At 39.5% G+C, this 21,437-nt stretch overlaps 2 protein-coding genes across 5 annotated transcripts; both read right to left on the bottom strand.

Moving 5' to 3' along the window:
* Window positions 1-1,612: 1,612 nt before the first annotated feature.
* On the bottom strand, window positions 1,613-6,647 carry spsb3a (splA/ryanodine receptor domain and SOCS box containing 3a). Of its 4 annotated transcripts, none has more exons than XM_040154898.1 (7): window positions 6,403-6,647; window positions 5,310-5,525; window positions 4,665-4,845; window positions 4,224-4,411; window positions 3,923-4,025; window positions 3,704-3,829; window positions 1,613-2,809 (listed from the first exon to the last, which is right to left on the bottom strand). In XM_040154898.1, the coding sequence occupies exons 2-7, from the start codon at window positions 5,433-5,435 to the stop codon at window positions 2,418-2,420; spliced, it is 1,116 nt and encodes a 371-aa protein (XP_040010832.1). In that variant the 5' UTR covers window positions 5,436-5,525; window positions 6,403-6,647; the 3' UTR covers window positions 1,613-2,417. The 4 variants fall into 4 exon arrangements, with proteins under 4 accessions (XP_040010832.1, XP_040010839.1, XP_040010848.1 ...); XM_040154905.1 differs by having other exon boundaries at window positions 5,310-5,522; XM_040154914.1 differs by lacking the exon at window positions 6,403-6,647 and adding an exon at window positions 5,855-6,243.
* Window positions 6,648-10,712: 4,065 nt separating this feature from the next.
* Window positions 10,713-18,646, bottom strand: atp6v0ca (ATPase H+ transporting V0 subunit ca). The gene is made up of 3 exons (XM_040124095.1): window positions 18,369-18,646; window positions 13,552-13,735; window positions 10,713-11,953 (listed from the first exon to the last, which is right to left on the bottom strand). The coding sequence occupies exons 1-3, from the start codon at window positions 18,442-18,444 to the stop codon at window positions 11,749-11,751; spliced, it is 465 nt and encodes a 154-aa protein (XP_039980029.1). The 5' UTR covers window positions 18,445-18,646; the 3' UTR covers window positions 10,713-11,748.
* Between the last annotated feature and the right edge of the window lie 2,791 nt (window positions 18,647-21,437).

Genomic DNA, 21,437 nt, shown 5'->3' with positions numbered 1-21,437 from the left:
TCAATCTGTTAGTTATGTCTAGAAATACAGTATACTATTATTCTAAGACTATCATCAGGCAGTATAGGTATATGGTCCAAGGGCCCATCTTAACTACTGGAAAAACTAAAACTTTTCCAGCCAACGTGCACAGGGCAGGGAGGATGTCAGTGCCGTCTGAGGGATTTGGCAGAAAAGGCAATGACTCACTGGCAACTGCTAAAAATCATTCACAGCAAGAGTCAGTCCTCTCTAACTGCTGGTCTGCCATCAACACTAACTTTTGTCCCCAGCACATATCTCTAACTTCCAACAAACGAACAAAAAAATCTCAAATATTACTGTGATCTCAGAGGCTTCAAAGTAGTAGTAGTAGTAATCCAGTCCAGTCCCTGTGCATATATAGCATTCATTTATTTTCAGCTGAAAAGCATGCTGATCAGTTATACAGAAAAAGGCCAGTAAAGGCCCCCACAAACAGTTTTATTAATATGACATGGTTTAGAAGAAACACTTCGAATTTTCCTATTTACAGTTTAACAGCAAGAAAAAGTGCTTGGATGCATCAATGATAAGACCACTACAGTGAAAGAAGTCAAAAAAATACATCTGCTGGACTACAACTAACCTCTTTGTGGTTAAATTAATAGATCTACTGAGAGGGGTTTTTGATAAATCAATACTCAACTGGACAGAATTGAGTGTTAAATGTCACTACTCATGAGTGATGAGCATGGTCCTCTGGTGCCATCACCACTGTTGTTGTGCCAGTGTTTCCATAATGCCACCCCGATACACCCATTCCTTCTGAAAACCATTATGACAGAAATTGCTTGTGTTGCATAGTATCTTAAATCTTTGCGTATAGCTACCTAAACCAAGACCTCTTGGAGTAAACATCATCAGAGACTGGTGCCCGAGGCAGCAGTTGGCAAACTGTGTAGCTTCAACACCTGGGCCAAACACTATTATTATACTTACATTGTTATGGTTTGGTGCTCTAAAAGAATTTAAATAAAGAATTATCCAAATATCCGACCCAGGGGCAACATTCCCCTCCTCAGTCATTCGTATTAATTAATTGTTTATAATGATCTTTTAACGCCACTCAGCCCATGTAGGCTGCAAAGGTGACTGTAAAATGTCTGTATTCTGTGACAAGTTTTCCCCAGACATATCAAAACATCTAGCACCTTTCTACAGCCATACTTTAGGCCAAGAGGGGCTGAGTGTATGATACGGAAATTATTTAGAATAGAGTACAACCTTAGTGAATTAAGAGTCAAGAGGAGTTGTTAAGGAAAAGGATGGAACAAGGCCTTGGGGAAAACCAAAACAATGCTATTGCATCATCAGATCAGTACAAAAAGTTTAACGTTAAAACTGCTCATAATCTCATATTTTGTCAATCAAACAACTCACTTTTTAAAACGTTCTAAAAAACGATAAGGTGTAACAGCAATGAAAAAAAAAGGTGTGACCGTTCTCATTTCATTTGAGTGATTGATAGATTTAAAAGAAGAAACACTAAAAAACTAAAAAAAAAAACATCTTTTTTTTTTTTTAGAAAAGAGGATATCCAATCATTCTACAAACAACTACCATAACTGTTTCAAGTCAAGTGAGAGAAAAAAAAGTGACAGGTTGATGTTGCTATGAATGTAACAAATATTTCACTTGTAACTTTTTTCGATAATCTGATGAGCTATCAGACGTGCATGAGTGGTTTGGGGATGAGAGCTGTTCCATGACAGACAAAGAGGAATAGTTTCATTGTTGGAGAGACTGAAAGCTGCAAAGTGCACTAAGGTTCATTCCACCTCCTTCTAACATTTGTGAAACCACAAAATCGCAGATGCCAGTGAAACTGGTAACAGATTACTTTGATAATGCATGGTTAGCGTTTAGGTTAAGAACAATGTACAATATTTGCATACAGGATAAAAAACACAGGAAATACCTAAACAGTCTCTCATGTTTGAAACACCTGCTCCGTAAATATACCATGACTACCACCAAAATATACCCTTACTTTACTTCAGTGTCACACTGTACAGTTGAGTGTACCATTCGTGCACAATTTCACTAATCCCCATTCATGAATGGCAACAGATCCGCAACAAATTATGCTAACTAAAAAAATTAATTCATATCTTTTAACTTATTACTGAAGCTGGTTTTGGATATAGAGTGTATGATGAGCATGAAGACATGTGAATGGCATGAGAGAAGATCACAGTAATAAAATGGCAGGAATACTGCCCTCACAGTTTTTGACCTACGTACCACTCTCTCTGCTCAACTGATCCTGGTTATTCTCTTCACTACTGTGTAACACTGACGTTGAGGAAAGCTTGAGAGAGGTAACACTATATTAGATGCCATAGGACAGTGACCTCTGCCAGTGTTAATGAGGAGGTAGGATTCAAGCTGTCCAGTCATGTCCAGCGGCATCTTTTCCTCTGACAGGCTTCAGGGTCAGACGTACAACCCTCTGAGTCACTCTCAGAGGAGCACGGTCCGGCCAAGGGAGGGACAGGCAATTGTGAGGGGCGCTCAGGCCCATCTGGGGTTTCTTCTGTGGCGCCACCATTGAGACTGAGCACCCAACCCAGTTTGTTGTGGAGCAGCTGACGAAGGCCTGGCGGCAGCGGCAACACGTCCAGGGTGTCCATACAGTCTGGCAGCAGCTGGCGAAGACGAGCACAGCAAAGGTACAGCAGGGAGGTGGGCGCAGAGCAGGATCTGATCACCTTCATGCTGCTTTTTGCAGCTGTGGAGCACGCCATGGGATAAAATCTCTTATTTTGTAGCTCTGTGGCAGCAACACCTAGATTGAGAAAGAAAGAATGAGAAGAGAAAAAAATTTTCATGTTCGTGTTATATCTTGTTCCAACACCACACCGCACAGAATCCCCAGTAAATAAATGTGTACACATTTATAATGTCTAAACGGTCGTTCAGTTTTGCATGTGTGTGATGTATAAGCTGTGTAGCAACATGCTCTGCATCCCTTTTTTTATGTGCATAGGGATGCGTCATACATATAGTCTTATTGTTCCTGATTTTGCATTCATTAAAAAATATATCATAGAAACGCTTCTAATGCAGTTGTAAAGGTTTTTAAATTTGTACAAAGTACTGAAGAAACCAATCGGATACGCCAGACTGATATCGGCCAGATGCCTATTCACATTACAGTTTCACTGTTAATGCCATTATCATATTCTGTGTTTCCACTCTCAGTTACAGTCATCGCAGCCCACTGACTCAGTTTTTAGTGCCACAGCATCCCTGGCCAATGTGTGGTAACCAGTACTTGTACCAGAACTGTTATCAAAAAATAACCTGATTGGTGCATCCCTATAAGTCACTAAGATCACGTAATTACCTCTGCCATGGAGGTTATGTTTTCACCCACATCTGTTTTTTGTATTGTTTGTTGGTTTATTTTGTCAGCAGGATTACGCAAAAAGTACTGAGCCGATTTGCACCAAACCTGGTGGAGGGATGGGGCATGGGTCAGGGAAGAACCATTTTCATTTTGGGTCAGATCCGGATCATTTACTATGAATTTGATTTTTTTTTTCTCTGAAGTCTGGTGCATGTTGTCTGACATTGTCCTTGGCAGAGGTATACACTCTACTGAGTGCCATTCTAGTTAAAAGAGGAATCAAACCACCAGCACTCCGATCAATAGTAGACTCTGCCTGCCGGTACTGACCTATACACTTTCGATTCTTGAAGAAAGTAAGTGTGCCGTGCCATGTGTCCAGATGGACTCCGATGATGGACCCCTGTCCGAACCGAGAAGAGAAGTTCATCTTGTCTCCTTTATGATGCAACAAGCCTGAAAAAACAAAGACAACCAATGATGTCTAACTCATACGATAACCATTAGGATCAGTCACTGCTACATTATAGCGTGTTGTGTTGTGCTTACCAGTGTAAGAAAGACCCCAGCTGTCTGCATCTTTTCCCAAAAGGCTGCAGAACGTGTGTCTGTATTTGTCTAGGTTGACATCAGAAGTACCAATGCCCACCATCTGTACAAAAATGAAAAAACATTTAGAAAACAAATGAACTTGAGCTTCCACAAAGCATCTATTAAGGCCTTGTCTTAGACAAAACTTTTGCTCTACTTTGGATTTTTTTTGTTTCTTTTTGTTAGTTTTTTTTTTTTGAAAATGACATCATATAATAAAAGCAGTCCAATGTAAGCAGGTAAGGGATTAGAGTCTTACCATGTCTGTTCCATACACTGGGGACGTCATCTTGATTTCCCAGAAGTGCTGCCCTTCAGACAGCTCTTTGGAGCCACGGATCGCAGCTGTACCACAGCTGTATTCAGAATGGAAGTTCACTTTGCGATTGTCGCAACTCAGTAATGTTGCTGTCGATCGGCTGCTGGCATCCCACACCCATTCAAATTCTAAAACACCAGAAGTCATTCATTCAAGGCCAAAGGCATAAGAAATTTACTTAAATTTATTTTACCTAATATCAACTAACAGACAAAAATGTTATTTTATGCTCAATTTTTGAACAAATTACAGAGGTCAGTAAAATATAACATGACTGGATACAGTCGTGTAACTCAATCGACATCACGTAATCACCGTATAAATTATAAAATTAGTTAACCTATATCAGTTAACCCTTGAAATTCAGCAGCTGTCTTGTACCTTGGTCATCCTCTCCACAGTGGCAGTCTCTAATTTGGTGAAAACCTCGCAGGCGAGGGTTGTAGCTGGTCTCAGCCTGGGAATCGCAGCCACAGTAGGACTCTCCGGTGACAGGCACTGCACTGGGGACTGGAGGGACCATCACTGCTGAAAAGTCGGCCTCAGAGTCTGAATCACTGTACTTTGGAGCAGCAATGCAGAAAGAGCGAGCAGAGTCAAGCTTCAGCATCATTGCTCATGTAACTACACAGCACTGGTTTTGGATGTTAGGCTGTTACAAAGAAATTGGGTTTTGCACTGAAAAACATACGCATCTCTAAAGTTTGAAAGTAAAAGGCAGACATTATGTTGCTTTCCCTTCTGTGGAAAAATGATTAGTTCTGATACAAAACATGTAAACAACTTAACCTTTAGCTTCAAGCATTAGACACGAGCAACAACAAACACATACTGTTAATAATAGCCTAAGGCAAACTAAAGGCTTTCAGTTTGACAGGGATCCCTGAGTTGAATTTTGCCAACCTTCTTGTGGGGACACATCCTCGCCCCCACCTACAGTGCAAACAAGTGGCATCATATGACACAAACAAAAACTTACTTAATGATCTCCAACACTTCTTATCTGTTCAGATGCTGTGAGCTTACCTCTAGGCGGTCATAGCTCCATTCCTCACTTTCAGAGGCCAAAACAAGTGCCCGGGCATCAGCATCCCGCCGTATCCCACCCCAGACGTATCTCCATGCGCGACTGTTCCTGCTTCGTCTAGACATGGCAGTAACTCGCTGTCTCGCGGGTAGAAGAACCTGACAAGCCAGTTCAGGTTTAGTCCAGATGTTGGAAGAACAGCATCAGTCCAGCTGCTGAAAGACAAAATGACCACGTGTTTATCTTGAGATGCACTGAGGACACTGAGGACTTCTGTGACAGATAACCTGGCTAGCTTTTTGCACTGCAGGTCCCCTTGAACTTTTAAAATGACAAAAAAAACCATACACATTTGTAATTACATGACTTAGTGGTTTCATTATATTCCCCTGATTTCTTGTTAGTTACCGAAAAATGCTGCATCTTAGTATTCCATACACATCTGCCACAACTTTCGGCACTTTATTACTGTTTGATCCTGCGATCTTAAGTTTCATCATCGTTTCGTCTTATTTTAAGGAATCTCATAAGAAATTTCGCTCACCGATTCATGAAACAACGTTAACTGCAACATTCCACAAAAACAGTTACACACACATCACGCTAACGACTTAACCTAACGCTAACTAACTGTTAGTAGTCTGGTCCCGGTCCGTAGGTCACTGCCATCATCAGTGAAATTAAAATCGCCCTCAGATGTGCTGATGTTGTCGCCCCAACTAGCTCCACTTGGCCGCCTAGCCCCGGCTAACGAGAGCAGCTAACGCTAACGCTACCCACTGAGCCGCGCGTGCAGTAACATGTTAGCAGGCTGTAACAAGGTCAGTGGCATAACAATTCAAGTCGGTCTGGTGGTTATATGTAGGTCAGTACGCTGGTTTATGCCGCTGGTACATGTCCCTGACTATAGGGTTCAGGGTTTATGGGCCAAGTAATGAGGAAAGGGTGGCCGGAGGAGGCGGAATAACTCGGTTGGTGATGCGGATTTCGACCCAGCGTACATTATAGCTAGTTAGCTTTCGTTAGCTGCGTTGTGCTACCAGCCCTGGATAAAAAGAAATACAATTAAAAAAAAGGTTGCGTTAACATTACCTGCCTGTTGTTCACAACCAGCACTCGCGTAAAATGACTGTCAACGCTGCAGAGATGCTGCCTCCCTGAAGCCACCTATTGCCACTTGGCTGATACCCGACACTTGAGTGAGTGGCTCGTTCCGCTTCCCTTTTCCATGACCTACTTTACATCGGTTTGACCGTAAACAATAACAGGCAGGCGCTCCGAGAGCGCTCACAGTGCGGTCCCCCTGTGCACAGGAAGTTTTCGGTGCACAGGAGACACTCCTGTCATCTCGACTACCCCAGCTGACAGAGGTCGTTTTATCCAATGTTGCAGTGTTGTTTACTTGAGTAAAGTATCTAAATCAACGCAAAAAAAACCCAAACAAAACCCTCAATCGTCATTAAAAGCTCTGCATTCTAATAAGAAAGTATGTCGTGCAGAAGTATCATCAGCGATATACTTAATGTCAATGGTGGAAAGTAAGTAAGTACAAGTACAAGTTTGAAGTACTTATACTTTATTTGAGTATTTCAATCTTATGCCGCTTTTTACTTATACTCCACTACATTTCAGAGGGAAATATGTATTTTTTTTTTTACTCCACTACATTTATCTGAGAGATTAAGATTTGACATAGGGACAATGATAGGCTTATAAAACGCAATATATAGTTTAAGATCGTGCCAGAGGTTTCCCGAAGTGTTTGAATTGTGATGTCTTTACAGAAAAGGTACTTTCCACCTGGGGCCCCTTGTCATGTTTCAGATGTCTGTGTAGTTTTCAGGTTGCTTTCAGTTCCACCACACAGAGGTTTCCTAACCAAAGCTCTTATATGGTCACATTTAAATAACTGTTTGAGACCCGGAGAGGTAACAATTTCCAAAAAAAAAGAAGCAAAGATTAGACAACGTCCAAGAAAAACAAAAACAAAACAAAACAGAAAACGAATTTGTGTTTAAGAATTTTGTTTTTTCTTCTTTCCTGCCCCATTAATCATCTCGTGACCCTCAGATTTATCTTAGGACACTTCGGAGGGGCCCGACTAAACTAGACTAAAATACCTAACAGTATATAATGTAGTTAAAACTAGCTTCTTTTCCAACAGGTAAAACAGTAAGATTTTACTTGTGCACTGCTGCAGCAGTATTAACTATCTAATGGGGAAATATATGACAATATGTCTGCCACAGGGGTCGTTTTTCTTACTTTTAGTACGTTTACCTTTGACACTTTATGAACATTTAGCTGATAATGCTTCAGTACTTTTACCTAAGTAGGATTTTCACTTGTAATGGAATATTTTTACATTGGTGCATTTTTACTTAAGTGAAAGATCTGAGTCCTTCTTCCACTTGTATCAAAAGAAGCACTAATAATGAAGACTGGCCCCTTTCAGAGTGTTTTATATGTTATATTGAATTCATTTAGTATTGAAACATCGATGTGTAAGTGCCATTTTAATGTTGCAGGTGGTCAGTGTGGGGCTAATTTGTTTTAATAGTTTATATACTCTCGGGTTGTTTCATCTCTAATAATGCATCACATTTTATAAGCTTTAGGTTTTGGATAAAAGTCTAATTTGAATCCAAGCTGTAAATATAGTAGCTGTCAAATAAATGTAGTGGAATTAAAAGAACAATGTCTTCCTCTGAAAGTTAGTGAAGGAGAAGTAAGTTTGAAATTGAAAGACTCAATTTAAGCAGCTGAAGTACCTGAAAATCGTACTCAAACACAGTCCTTGAGTAAAAGTACTTAGTTACTTTCCACCAGCGATTATATTAGTTACTGACATACTCCAATAAAGGTGGTTAAACACATGGACATAAAACAAGTTGAATGTTTTCAAATTCAAATGTAAGACAGTTTAATCACCTTTAAGATTCTTATATTTAAGACATCTAATTGTAAAAACCCTGTAAAATCACTGGGGCATTAGAACCATCTGCTGACAGCTGTTTTTGTATCATATGCAGACAAGGTGGAGCCAGATAACTTGTCATTATTTGTTTTACTTTTTAAAAGTCGTAAAGTACAGTCTGATGTAACTAAGACGATTTGTTTGGTGTGCATGGCAGCATATCATGAGGCATACACCAGAAATAGGTGGTGCTGCTCATATCCCAGATCACAACTTGTAACGATCATCGGCAAAAATATATAAGATACCAAAGATTTGGCCTTTTAATCTCTGCCGCTTCTGAACTTCCCTGTGACATGATGACCAGTAAATTGTCATTAACTTTGCATCCGAACCACTGGACACCAGACTAGCTCATACTTGTGCTTCTCTGTTCTTCAGGCTTGTTTTTGAAAGCCTGGTTTGCGTCAGCAGCAGCTACTTGTAGCTCAGAGGATCTGACGACTAAATGTAAAGCTTTCAGCTTTTTTTTTTCTTGGCTTCAGTGTCTTGTGGAGTTTTTATTACCCCCGGCAAGAAGGTAATGTTTTCACCCATGTCCGTTTGTTGGTTTGTTTGTTTATTTTGTCAGCAGGATTACGCAAAAACTACTGAACCAATTTGCACCAAGCTTGGTGGAGGGATGGGGCATTGGCCAGGGAAGATTCATTTACGATGAATTTGAATGTTTTTCTCTGAAGTGTGGTGCATGTTGGTACATTTTGACCTCAAAGACATCTCAGTTTCTGCGCTGATATCTATGGCTATCATATTTTTAAATTATTAAATGTGAAGTCAGTTTTATTTATATAGCCCAAAGTCACAATTTTCCCACAAAGGGCTACACAAAGACTTTTAAAATGACCCTGAAATTGTAATGAAATCGTTTATTCACTGTTAATGTTACAGCATTCAGTGGATTGTTGACAATTACTTCGTTAAAAATGTTGTTGAATTCAACCTGATTTCTGTCTGAGTTACTGTTGCACTCCCCATCTCATTTCTTTTGTGGAATACATACAGTATGTATGTATCCATGTTGAGGAGGCAGTGAATGAGCTGGGTAACATATAGAAAGGCACCAAGAAGACCCATTTTAAGAGCTCAGGTGTGCAAAGAAGGCTAAGAATTAAAACGTGGATTTCATGCAGTCATGTACCACCATAAAACAATTAATTACGTCTGTATGCGTTTTTTATTTCACCTTTTGAACACTGTCGCATGATGGAAGTAACCAAAGATAAAGAAAGCAATTTTCCTAACGACAACATCTGTAAGAGCTATGATTTAAAATATTAATTTAAGGATTGCAGGTATATGTGCTGCATGTATACCTCAGTGCAAGGGTCATAACAGTTACAGTATCTCAGCAGGGGAGAATTTGTGACACTAATAAAGCAAAAACATACCCTCTAAAAGACTGACATCCGTGAATATGAATTTTTGTACTTAACAGAAGTCTGGGTCTGAGTCTCAGCTGGTCTCTGACCTGGTCATACACGATGTGATGAGTTTTTACTGCTGACTGACGACGGATTTGTTCAGACTAGTCACATTTTTTTCCCACTGTAAAATTCTTTGCATATCTCGTGAAACAGATAATTCAGCTTCTCCGTCTGCCATTTGTTATCAGTAGGTGATGATTTCTAATTTAGCTGAGATCGAACATATTGAGGTTATGTTTCATGTGAGGTTATTTAGAAAATGTTTTAATTTCAAGAAACTGGTGTCAAGAATACTGCTAGATGAGACTGCTGCCAATTTATTCATCAGATATTAGGTCATTTGAAAATAATTTTAAAATGACGGGGGTCCGAAGTAGAGCTGCAATGATAAGCCTGTTAATGGATTAGTTGATCAAGAGAGAATGAATCTGCAACAATTTTGACGATCAAATAATTTAAGCTATTATTTTAGTAAAAATGACCAAAATTCACTTGCTCCAGCCTCTGAGATTTAAATATTTTCAGTTTTGTATACGCTTCGATGATAATAAGCTGAATATCTATAGGGTTTGGACAAATGATCAGACAAAACAGTAAACTTTAAAGTCACCATGGGCTCTGGAGACCTGTAATGGACATTTCTAAGAAAACATTCTGATTTTACAGACCAAACAATTGGTCAAGAAAATAATTTGTAATTGATCATGAAAATAATTAGTTTGCAGCCCTAGTTGAAAATACTAGATTTATTTTTTATATAAGCAAATTTGTTGTCTTTGTCCTTACCTGTTTGAAAGATTGAAAGAATTAAATGACAATCTTGATTTGTTTTTGACTACAATGATCTATAGGAAGTCCTTCCTGCTTTACATTTAATTTACCAATTTAACCATTTTTCTTTCAGACTGAAATGCTCCAGACTCTGAAAAGTCTAAAAGGTTGTTGGTAGTGTGAGTTTATTCATCCCATTAATATCAGACATAAAAGGCCTGACGATGATCTTCTGGAGGAGGTTGAGTTTTATTTGGAAATCTGACAGGCATGGCTGAACAGTGAGCTTTCACCTTAAACAAAAACAAACAAACAAACAAACAAACAAAAAAAATCCCAACAGCAGCACTACAGGTAAACGATACTAGTGTTTGAGAATGTCATTAAACATAAATCCGCTTGCACACATTACGCACTCAGTGTCACTCTCTCTCACACACACACACACACACACACACACACACACGCACACACACACACACACACACACACACACACAGTCAACTCCATGTCAACATGTGGACATCCTCCATTAATAATCACACTACATCCAGAGGAATTCCAAGCACTTTGAACAATTACCCACAGTGCAATTAATCTAGCTATACACAGATAATTTATATATATATATATATATTTATGTATATAGGGTATTCCATTTAGACAGTTTCTTTAAGTCAAAATCTTCATAACTTTCCATAAATAGTGAAAAAAAAAAAAAAAAAAAAAATGTCTTGACAGCTTCTCAACCCACTGTGATTCAAAACTGGTCCCCAAAAAGAACATGAAAAAATAAAATGCTAATGTGCATGATTTTCAGCAGTCTCAAAACAGAGAATGACAATCAAGACGACCAACATAAAACAAAAATCAAAGGAGGGGAATGGGCAAAGGGGTAAACATTATTACTCACGCTCACAGCACAGACTGGTTACTACATTTACAGGGGGAGGAGGGACTCTGGATCACTGTACAGGTTAAGATCAGACAACAAATCAGGCAGACTGTCCACACATCATCCCATAACAACCAATACATCTTCATGCCCGTTCTGTACACACAGGACCTGACACAACTGGATGGCTTTAAACAATACGGATAGATCACATCTACTGAGGACACAGCTGTCAAAGTCGACCGCCAACATGTTTCTGTTGCCATCCCATCCTGCCAGACCCACAGGGTGTAATGGAAGTAGGTGAAAATCTCCTATTTGTTCTTGCTGCTTTGATGTGGAATGAATGAGATGGTGTTTGATGCAGACACTTATTTTGTAGATAGGATGAGGGCCACGATAAGGCCGTAAAGCCCCAGCACCTCAGCGAAGATCAGGATCAGGATCATGCCCACGAAAAGCCGGGGCTGCTGGGCGGTGCCTCGTACCCCTGCGTCGCCCACGATGCCGATGGCGAACCCGGCTGCCAGACCACTCAGGCCCACGCTAAGACCAGCACCGAGATGCAGGAAACTCCTGTTGGAGACAGAAAATAATGCTGTCACTGCACAAGGTAATAGTTTCCGAAACATACAGTAAATCAACATCCAGCCCTGTTCTATGAAGTTATCTTGGAAACTGCTGCATAAAATTTCGACTAAATACTTTTGATATTTGTGGCAATTCCCAGTACAGGCATTACAATCAGGCTCCTCTGCGGCACAGAGGCAGTGTATTAAGCGACATTATGGCATTAATACACTATGATTGTTTAGAACATACTGCGTATATAGATGGACAGCAGGGAAGATGACTATGATACATGAGTGGTTTCATATATCCACCTATCAAGTCCACAGAAGGTGAGTGTTTGATGTCCAAAAGATTTTAGGTGTAGAATCATTTTAAGAAGTAGTTTACCTAAAAAAACAAATCTATCTAATGACCTTAATATATATCAGAAGACCACTGGAGCCCCCTTTTCACCCATATTTTCCCAATTCAGAGCAGCAGCAAGTGCAGCTTTCCAATAAAGGGATTCAAGGTGCTGCCAGTGAGGACATTAAAAAGGACATAATGAGTGAAATGTGGTTGGGCCCATACTGTGTGGTCTTTCCCTGGCAAAGCGAAATAATAAAAAAAAAAAAAAAAAAAATTAAATAAAATTCACTTTTCTCTTCCCGTAAAACATCAACATATTTTTGGCTAGTTAACCCCCTCCATTCGATAGAACTGCACTTGACTGTCAGTTTGTATGTCGTAGTAGCTAGTGTTAGTGACATTGTGGGTCAGGTCAAGTTTGTTTACACTTTCAAAGAGAGTAACTGAGGTGTAGTTAGTTCATTTTACGCTCATCCCTCTTCCAGATGAAGGAGGTGTTTGGTGGAGGCCAACAGTCCTCTACATCCTCACAGTGTTTTCACTAAGCCACGTAGACTTAAGTAAATAAATGCCACCCACATTTTCTTTTTCAGTCAGAAATACATCACATTACTGAAAGTAAAGATGCTTCACCTCCTGTTTCATTGTGACATTAACTTTTCGAGCATTGTTAATCCCTTAAATTATATTAAAAGCAAACAGGACCACTTATAAGCAACACTTATTAAGCAATACTTTTAATATTAGCAGTGAGCGGCATCTGATGGTCTAATTGTTAAGATGCAGAACATAGAACTTTTTCTTTCGTTGAGTCTCACCCACACTTAAAACCGCATAAAAGCGTAGCCAGCCATGAGCAGCCACAAGCCGGATGTAGCAAATGTACCATGAAGAAGTAAATCGAACGTTTAGAGAGCTCAATACCCAGATGTTTTTCTCAGGAGCTGGCAGAGATCAAGACAGATAAAGGTCCACTAAATATTGGACTTCTATTCATTTCTTTGACTAATTGTTGAAACTCTTGATCACTTTTCTAAGAGTTATTTTCTTAGCCAAACTTGGCTCTGCTTTGTTATTGTGTTTGAGTTAAGAAGGTGGTGGGGTTATGTGTGTGTATGTAATTCAATTCAAAAGCATAAAAACTACGTAAAAGATATAAAATGTGTTTCTCAATTTACACAAATAGCATGAGCAGAAATGAAAAGGTAAAAATGAATAAATACGTTTCATACTGTATCGGAGGTTCGTCTTACTTGTAAAGGGAGACTCTCTCAGAGATGTTGTTTGCTATCAGCACAGCCACCACCAGCCCGTAGATGGCGATGATACCCGCCATGACCACAGGGATGATGGACTTCATGATGAGCTCTGGCCGCATCACAGACATGGCAGCAATGCCCGTGCCGCTCTTTGCTGTCCCATACGCCGCTCCTAATGCTGAGTAAGAGAGAAGAGAGTGTGTGTTAATTCATCCCTTAAGTCAGTGCTAATTCTTCACTTTCAAATGATTCCTGTCGAAACGGTAGAAAACGTTCCGACTGCCAATTCTCTCCCACCCAGCAATAAATAACTAAGAAATTAAGGATATACATTAAATATAAAAATAAAAGATGCCAATCACACTAGTGTTTTCCCACACATCTTTGAAAAACATCCTTGCTAACCCATCTAACTCTGCCCACTTTAATTGTTTTATTATTTGAGTATTTTCATGACTAATGTCACGAATGGTAGCACCTCCTAGGTCTCCACTCTGCCCTGCAGTCACCTCATGTATCATTGGTGTCTGGTCTGCTTGTCACACACTTCAACACTGCACATCACTGATCACTGCAAGCATGTTGCCAGTTAGTGTGTTGGGTGTACCTGTACGATTGAAAACCACCTACAGTATTACAATAGCCTTATAATAACCCTACACATTAACACGAACCTCAATTTTTTATTGTTTTTTTCCTGTATTTTTTCATTTGTTTTACATAGTAAGTTCCCCTTTTTGTGCTTTTTTTTTATTTGCGCTTCCGTATGTTATTTTATACTTGATTGTGAAGTGTTTTATATTAAGAGAGGACTTAGCATAAGCCATTTGGCTTCCTTCCTCCCCTGAGCTCCATTACTTTATGTATTTGACTGTAATGTTTTAATTGTACAAACAAATAAAGACTAGAAGACTAAAGACTATCTTGTGAAGCTTACAATGTTCAGTTTTTGTTGACTCTGTATCAGAGGTGTTGATTGAGCTACACCAGGCTGTAATTTGTGGCATTGTGGCATTGTTGGTTTTCATTAGATGGCACAGGTTTAACTGGACAATCTGTGTATGTTTTCTAGTTTAGTTGATTTAATAATAAGCATTGGTAAATTACCTAACCAATTTTTGCTTCTTTGGGGTTCAAATCAAACAACAGTCACTGAAAAGTGGGGATGAGCAACATAAAATATTCTGCCTTTTGTTCAGGACAAGATAAGATAAGATAAGATATTTTATTTTCACGTCTGACCATGTGATCACACCCATCACTCCACACAGGGCAATCCTCTTTTTCCTCAGATAGTTGACCAGCATCTAAGCTCATTGTAAAAAGAAATTTAAGCAATCTACAGTGTGGAGTGCTATTCTTTGTTACCTGGAGAGCATAGTTCTGCACAGGCCAATTACCGATTATTATACATGGCTTTGATGGCAGCGAGCACTGAGAAACTCTGAACACTGGATGCTACCTGTTTATGAAGACCCGCTGTTGTGACACTATAGCAACAGCCATGGAGATTTTAGGTAGCGATAGAGATATGGGCTCAACATTTTCTGGTTCAAAGCTGTAAAGCCCAAATTATACTGTTGAATCAAGGTGCTGTTGTAAGCCTACGATGTGGAAATGATGTGCAACAGAGCCCGACCAATTCATCAGCCAGAAAAGTAACAAGAAATTGCAGTACGGAAAAATGGCAAAGATATGTTTGAAGTAATAGAAAGGGCATCATTATTTATAGTTATTTAATAACCAAATTTAGGGGATCCATATCAAAATTGTTCAGATGTATATTTAATAAAAAACTAATGTTGGTCAATATATTGTTACCAGGTCTTTTTAAGTCTCAAACATCAGTATCAGTATCAGGCTAATAAATCCACTATTTTTTGGCGTAGTTGTATAGACTTTAAAATCTGGGCCAGAGTGGACTTTACTTTGATGTTATAGCACTGCTGCAAAACTACATGCCAATGTCATGTATTCAGGGAGTGCTGTGCTACACAGGAGTAATTATGTTTTATACAGCTACGTCCATAAGCATTTGGACACTGACACAATTTTCTGTCTTTTGCCTCTGTACACCACCACACTGTATTTGAAACAAAGCAATCAAGATGTGATTGAAGTGAAGACTTTGAGATTTATGTCAAGGGGTTCAACAAATATATCACCTTAAACGTTTAGGAATTAGCCTTTTTTTATTTTTACATAGTCCCTAATTTGTAGAGGCTCAAAAGTATTTGGACAAACCAACATAATTATAAATATAAGGGTTATTTTTAATACTTGGATGAAAATCCTTTGCAGTCAATGACTGCCTGAAGTCTGGAACCCAAATGCTGAGTTTCCTCCCCTGAGATGCTTTGCCAGGCCTTTACTGCAGTTGCCTTCAGTTGCTACTTGTTTTCGGGTCTTTCTGCCCTCAGTTAGGTCTTCAGGAAGTGAACAGCCTGCTGGGTTGTTGGGTTGGGTTCAGGTGACTGACTTGGCCATTGAAGAATATTCCATTTATTTGCTTTGAGCAGCTCTTGGGTTGCTTTCGCAGTATGTTTTGGGTCATTATCCATCTGTACCGTGAAGCACCTTCCTATCACTTTTGCAGCATTTGGCCGAATCTGAGCAGATAGTAGAGCCTTTACACTTTATGTTCTTGAGTGTTACCAGTTGTTTGCACCTTGTGGTAAACCCTCTGTATTTACATTCATTAAGACGTCACTTTATTGTGGACTTTGACAGTGATATGCCTATCTCCTTGAGAGTGATCTTAACCTGGCTAGATGTTGTGAAGGATTTTTCTTCACCAAGGAACGATATTTGCGATCATCCCCTTTAGTTCTCTCTGGTCTCTGGTCTTCCAGGCCTTTTTTTGTTGCTGAGCTCACCAGTGCATTTCTTCTTTTTAAGAATGTACCAAATTCTTGGTTTGACCACTCCTAAAGTTTCTGCCATCTGTCTAATAGGTTTGTTTTGGTTTTTCAGTCTAATGATGGCCACCATCATTTGCACCGACACCTCTTTGGATCACTTATTGATGAGCAGCTACCAAATGCAAAATCAACACTTGGAATCAACTCAACACCTTTTATCTGCTTCATTTGTCATGAAATAACAAGGGAATAGGCCACACCTGGCTATGAAACTGACCGTCCAATTCCTTTTGAGCCTCTGAAAATGAGGGACTATGTATAAAAATGACTAATTCCTAAACAGTTTATGCAATATTTTTTTAAGCCCCTTGAATTAAAGCTGAAAGTCCACACTTATATCACATCTTTTTGGCTTTGTTTCAAATCTACTGTGGTGGTGTACAGATGCAAAATTTTGAAAAATTGTGTCACTGTCCAAATACTTATGGACCTAACTGTATCTGTTTTTTGATCCAGTGTATAGCAAAAAACAAAAGCAGTAAAGGTTTTCAAAAAGATGTTGCTGTACACATAGCTACATATTTATAACCCTTACTGAAAAGAACAATTTTTTTTTTTTTTAAAAACACAGCCTTTCCCATGTAGCCTTTACAGTAACTATGAGCCATAACAGCTCAAGCAGACTTTTTGCAGGACATACCCAAAATATAGTTGGATTTGGTATTATTCAGCTACAGAACAGACCCCCGGGCATAAGTAGTAAACACCAAAGCTCATTTAGATTTAATTACAGACGCACTGATTCAGTTGGGTGTAGGCCAGGATGTGACCCACCTACATTAAATACAGATTCTCAAATTTTAGTCACATTCATTCAGGTACAACAGGCCACTGGCTCAGTTTTTAGTCCCACAGCAATACCTGGCCTCACCTACTTTATATAAAAATAATCCCAAAACAGATTTTAAATTTCAGAAAAAGAGCGCGCTGGAATCAGATTAGTATTCGGTGATGCAGATACCTCAAGCTGAGGTATTGCAATTGGTACTGGGAGAGAAAAAAGTCCGATTTGTGCATCTGTAGATGTAGATTAATATTAGCAGCCCAGTCTGGGACTAAACAGATGTACAAACTCCACAACATGTCACCAGATGTCACCATGAAATCATCATTGATTTCCAAATTATGGAGACAGTTGACTGTGTCTGTAGGAATCTACTTGACTTCCCCAACATATCTTCCCCCATCAGCACATTGTGAATTTTGTAGCGGAGTAGATGTCCTCTGGGTGTACACTGGGTGCACCCTGCCTCCTGCAAATGAATGAATGGACGGATTTTCCCCTTCAATTCCACAGCCTAGCGTGCAGGCCTTGGTGTTGGCCCTCCTGTGATACCGTTCATTAAAACCTATGGAAAACATGTGCTGCGTTCAATTTCAGCAAGAATCGTAGGGGAATTGTATCTACCTTGTAATTTAATCCTGTGCTGTAAAATAAAATTAATTCTGAGGGATTACAGATAGCAGCTGCCACCTCAGCAAGGGTCTGCGTCACCAACCAGCAGCTACCAGCAAACATCGTTACAGCTTGATATCATATAACCTGGCCAGGACATGATGGGGGTTAGCTACGATGTGGCTGGTATAAGGAGCTGGTGGTCAGTAGCATGATGTCGGTGGTAACCCCCCCCCCCGCATCCCTGGCAGGTGTGTGTGTGTGTGTGTGTGTGTGTGTGTGTGTGTCTGTGTCTGTGAGCCCTGACCGACCGACCCAGCTGACACCAACACCGCTCCTCTAACGACAGCAGCCGTGTTGTCGTTTTTTTTTTTTTTTTTTTTTACCATCACTTCAGGATTTCAACAGGAATTCAACATCTGGCTGCGCTAAGTCGTCGTTCGCGTTGAAAGAGTGAAACAAGAGATGTCGGGTGAAGAAGCTGGGGTAGTTACCGCTGAAGACCATGGCCGCAGAGGCTCCCATCACAGCGAAGAAAGGCGAGTACTCGGGGCTCTCTTCAGAAGACATTCTGGCTCTTCTCTCGGGACGATACAGCTACACGGCAGACTATCTTCTTTTCAAGGTTTCCCCTATCCCTTCGTCAGCTCTGGACAGGTCGAAACGCTGAGAGGGAGCGACAACGTAGCTGCCAGCGAGGGCACCGGTGTAGAAGAGGAAAATGGCGAAACGGAAAAAGTCACATGACCAACCGCCTCGGATGGATCCATTCGCGTGGACGTGGGGATGCTCGACACGAACAGGCTTAAAATATCTAACCCTTCTTTGTTTATTGCACCTTAAAATGTCTTGTAGAACCTCTTCTCATTTAGTATCGATTTTCACAGCAATTACACGTTACATAAAGTTTGGGAAACCGCAAAATAAGACGTAGATGAGTTTGTAGAGTGTGTGTGTTGTGGTATGTTCTGCTGCAAATGCCCTGACTGCGGTTGAAACGCCAGTAGTCACTACACGCTGGCGTAATGATAATAAGGCTTCAAATAAATGGTCAATTAAACCACTTAACACTGTGTTTTCTGTATAATTTAAAAAAAAAAACACATCAACGAATAAATAGTGTAACATAGAGACGATCAGAAAACACGGTGACACAGTGTCCATATCCAGCATGCACCCATCTTCTAATACAGCACAGTGTGTCTGCTGTATGTTGTTTTCACCACGCGATAAGCGTGGTAGGAGGACAGTCATCTAAATCAACGTTAGACTCATTGCAGGAGTCAAACAAATCCAGACTGATTTGACTGAGTAGCCCGGAGACACATCGCGGGGCTGCCTTTGTCAAGGTGACACTGTAAAATGGAAATGGCTGTTTCCTATGTCGGCTAAAGGGACATTTCACCTCACCTCAGAACATTTGTATCCCTTTTTTTGGGCAGATCTTATCTATAGATTACATCTTAACCTGATCATTTACCTTCTTTACACAATTAAGTTTCCTAAAATGTATATTTCACCCACAGCATCCCTTAGCGAGTCTTGATGGCTATCACAGCTTGTCATCTGCATGTTTTTTTTGGGGGGGGCACGCTTGATTTGACTGAGGTCTCTCACATAAGACCAACATGCCCTGATTTTTGTCTTGATTTTCTGTGTATTCAAAAACTATTCAGTATAATTAAACCGATTAGAGTTTTGACAGAATTTGAGTCAGATCGAGTTAAATTCATTTAAGAACTGATTAATAACTGATTTCACTGCATCACAGGAAAGGACATACTGTCCATTTGGCATCAGTAAAGACCAGGGAGTAGTCTGCATCACCGCAGCACAGCACAAACCTGTTGCCACTTTGTACGCTGAGGAAGGGCGTCTGCCCGAAATGTCTGTGCATAAATAAACAATTTAAGTGGAGTTCTGTCAACAGCCACGTCTGGTTGAAGTGTCCTTGAGCAAGGCAATAAATCCTCAGCTACTCAATCAGTCTGATCATCAGCCAAACATAATAAATTAAGGGAGAACTAATTTAAAATAGACAGATGTAAACCTTATGATAAATCAATAGATAGTTTATGGAAATTTGAATTCACTTTTTTTTTTATCAATCAGCCAAGCACACATTTTCTCCTGACACTTGAATTGTACTCTAGGCACACAGACTATAATGTGTGACTTCAAATAGAAATTATATACACATCCGTGCAATATTAGGACGCTTCCAACTATACAAGCTTTATTTACATTCATTTGTTTCATAGGTTTGAGATCCTTGTCTGTCTTTAACCCCAAAAATTTGTTTTTGATTTGGTCCACGACGACAGCAGATTCATTTTCTGACGCCAGGAGCTTTACCTACACTGCTTGGTGACACGTACCATACGGTGTAGCGGACCTTCTGTATGTTGCAAGATATTATTAGGGACTGAAGAAGAAAAAAAATGTAAATGAATATCCCTCAGTGCTACTAGTGTAAAGTTTCTCATTGTTTGTCACCAACTAGGGCCTTTATAATGTAAATATTCAGTAGATGTTTTAGGAATGAAAAGCGAATGCAGAGCAGACAGCAGAAAATGAACTGCATACATGTGACTGTCAGCAGCCTCTCACCACGTCATAAAAAAAGCCCTTATTCCTGGTCAGAGCTCACTCATGTGACCTGTTGCTTCTGTAACTATGATCACCATTGCTTTACAATGAGAGGAGAATGTGTATTAACTTTCTTTTGCTGCCGGTGTTTTGAAAATCCAAAGCAAGTTGTGTCATTTTAATGTTGCAACAAACTGTCAGTGATGGAAAAGATACTCAGTGTGTTGTCCAAGGCATTAAATTCACTTTTATATCATCTGCAAATTTTTGTAAAATCTGAATTCCATTCAATGCTATTTTACATGTGAAATTTTGTTATATAACACTATTACAGTACATAAGTCATCTTTTAACTTTCCCTCACAAAATTGTTTTGCCTTTTATGGCTGTATATATTGTTAACATTTTATTTGATTTTTTTTATTTTCTGGAAGAAATTTTGGGATCAGAGCCATAATTTAAATTTTCTAACAGAAAAATATATTTTTAACCAATTAATGCAGCCCAACTATTTGGACTGTTTGTGGTAGCCTAGTGTAACCAGCAGGGTATCTACAAATTAATATATAGTATATACATTTATAGTTATAATATATTTTAAACAACCAATATACCAACAATCTAACAGTGCCCATGCTATCTACTGGCTGATTTGTTGACCATTCAGAGCAGTCTGTTGGTTTTCTTCCTCCATGAATGAGAGCTCTGCCTACATGCATGAGTCATTTTTTTTTTTTTAAACCAGAAATTCATTAAACAAACTGAACTTTAGACACCTTTACACCATAGGCATCAGCAAATACACAGTAAAACAGAAGTTAAAAAGATCCTGAGAGTCATGAGGATTACCACTTCTCTAGTGGCGATCAGACTTTTATGTTGTTTCTGTACTTTGGAAAGAAACTTCTTCTCTCAAGCATCTATTTTACTCATGCTTTTTTTGAGTAAATAAAGAAAGGTGTGGGCTGTGGTAA

The sequence above is a fragment of the Xiphias gladius genome, chromosome 3, assembly GCF_016859285.1.
Source record: "Xiphias gladius isolate SHS-SW01 ecotype Sanya breed wild chromosome 3, ASM1685928v1, whole genome shotgun sequence".
In the NCBI taxonomy this organism is placed as follows: Eukaryota; Metazoa; Chordata; class Actinopteri; order Istiophoriformes; family Xiphiidae; genus Xiphias; species Xiphias gladius.
Note: the sequence above shows the minus strand (reverse complement) of the source record. Positions and strands in the feature narration are given on the sequence as shown.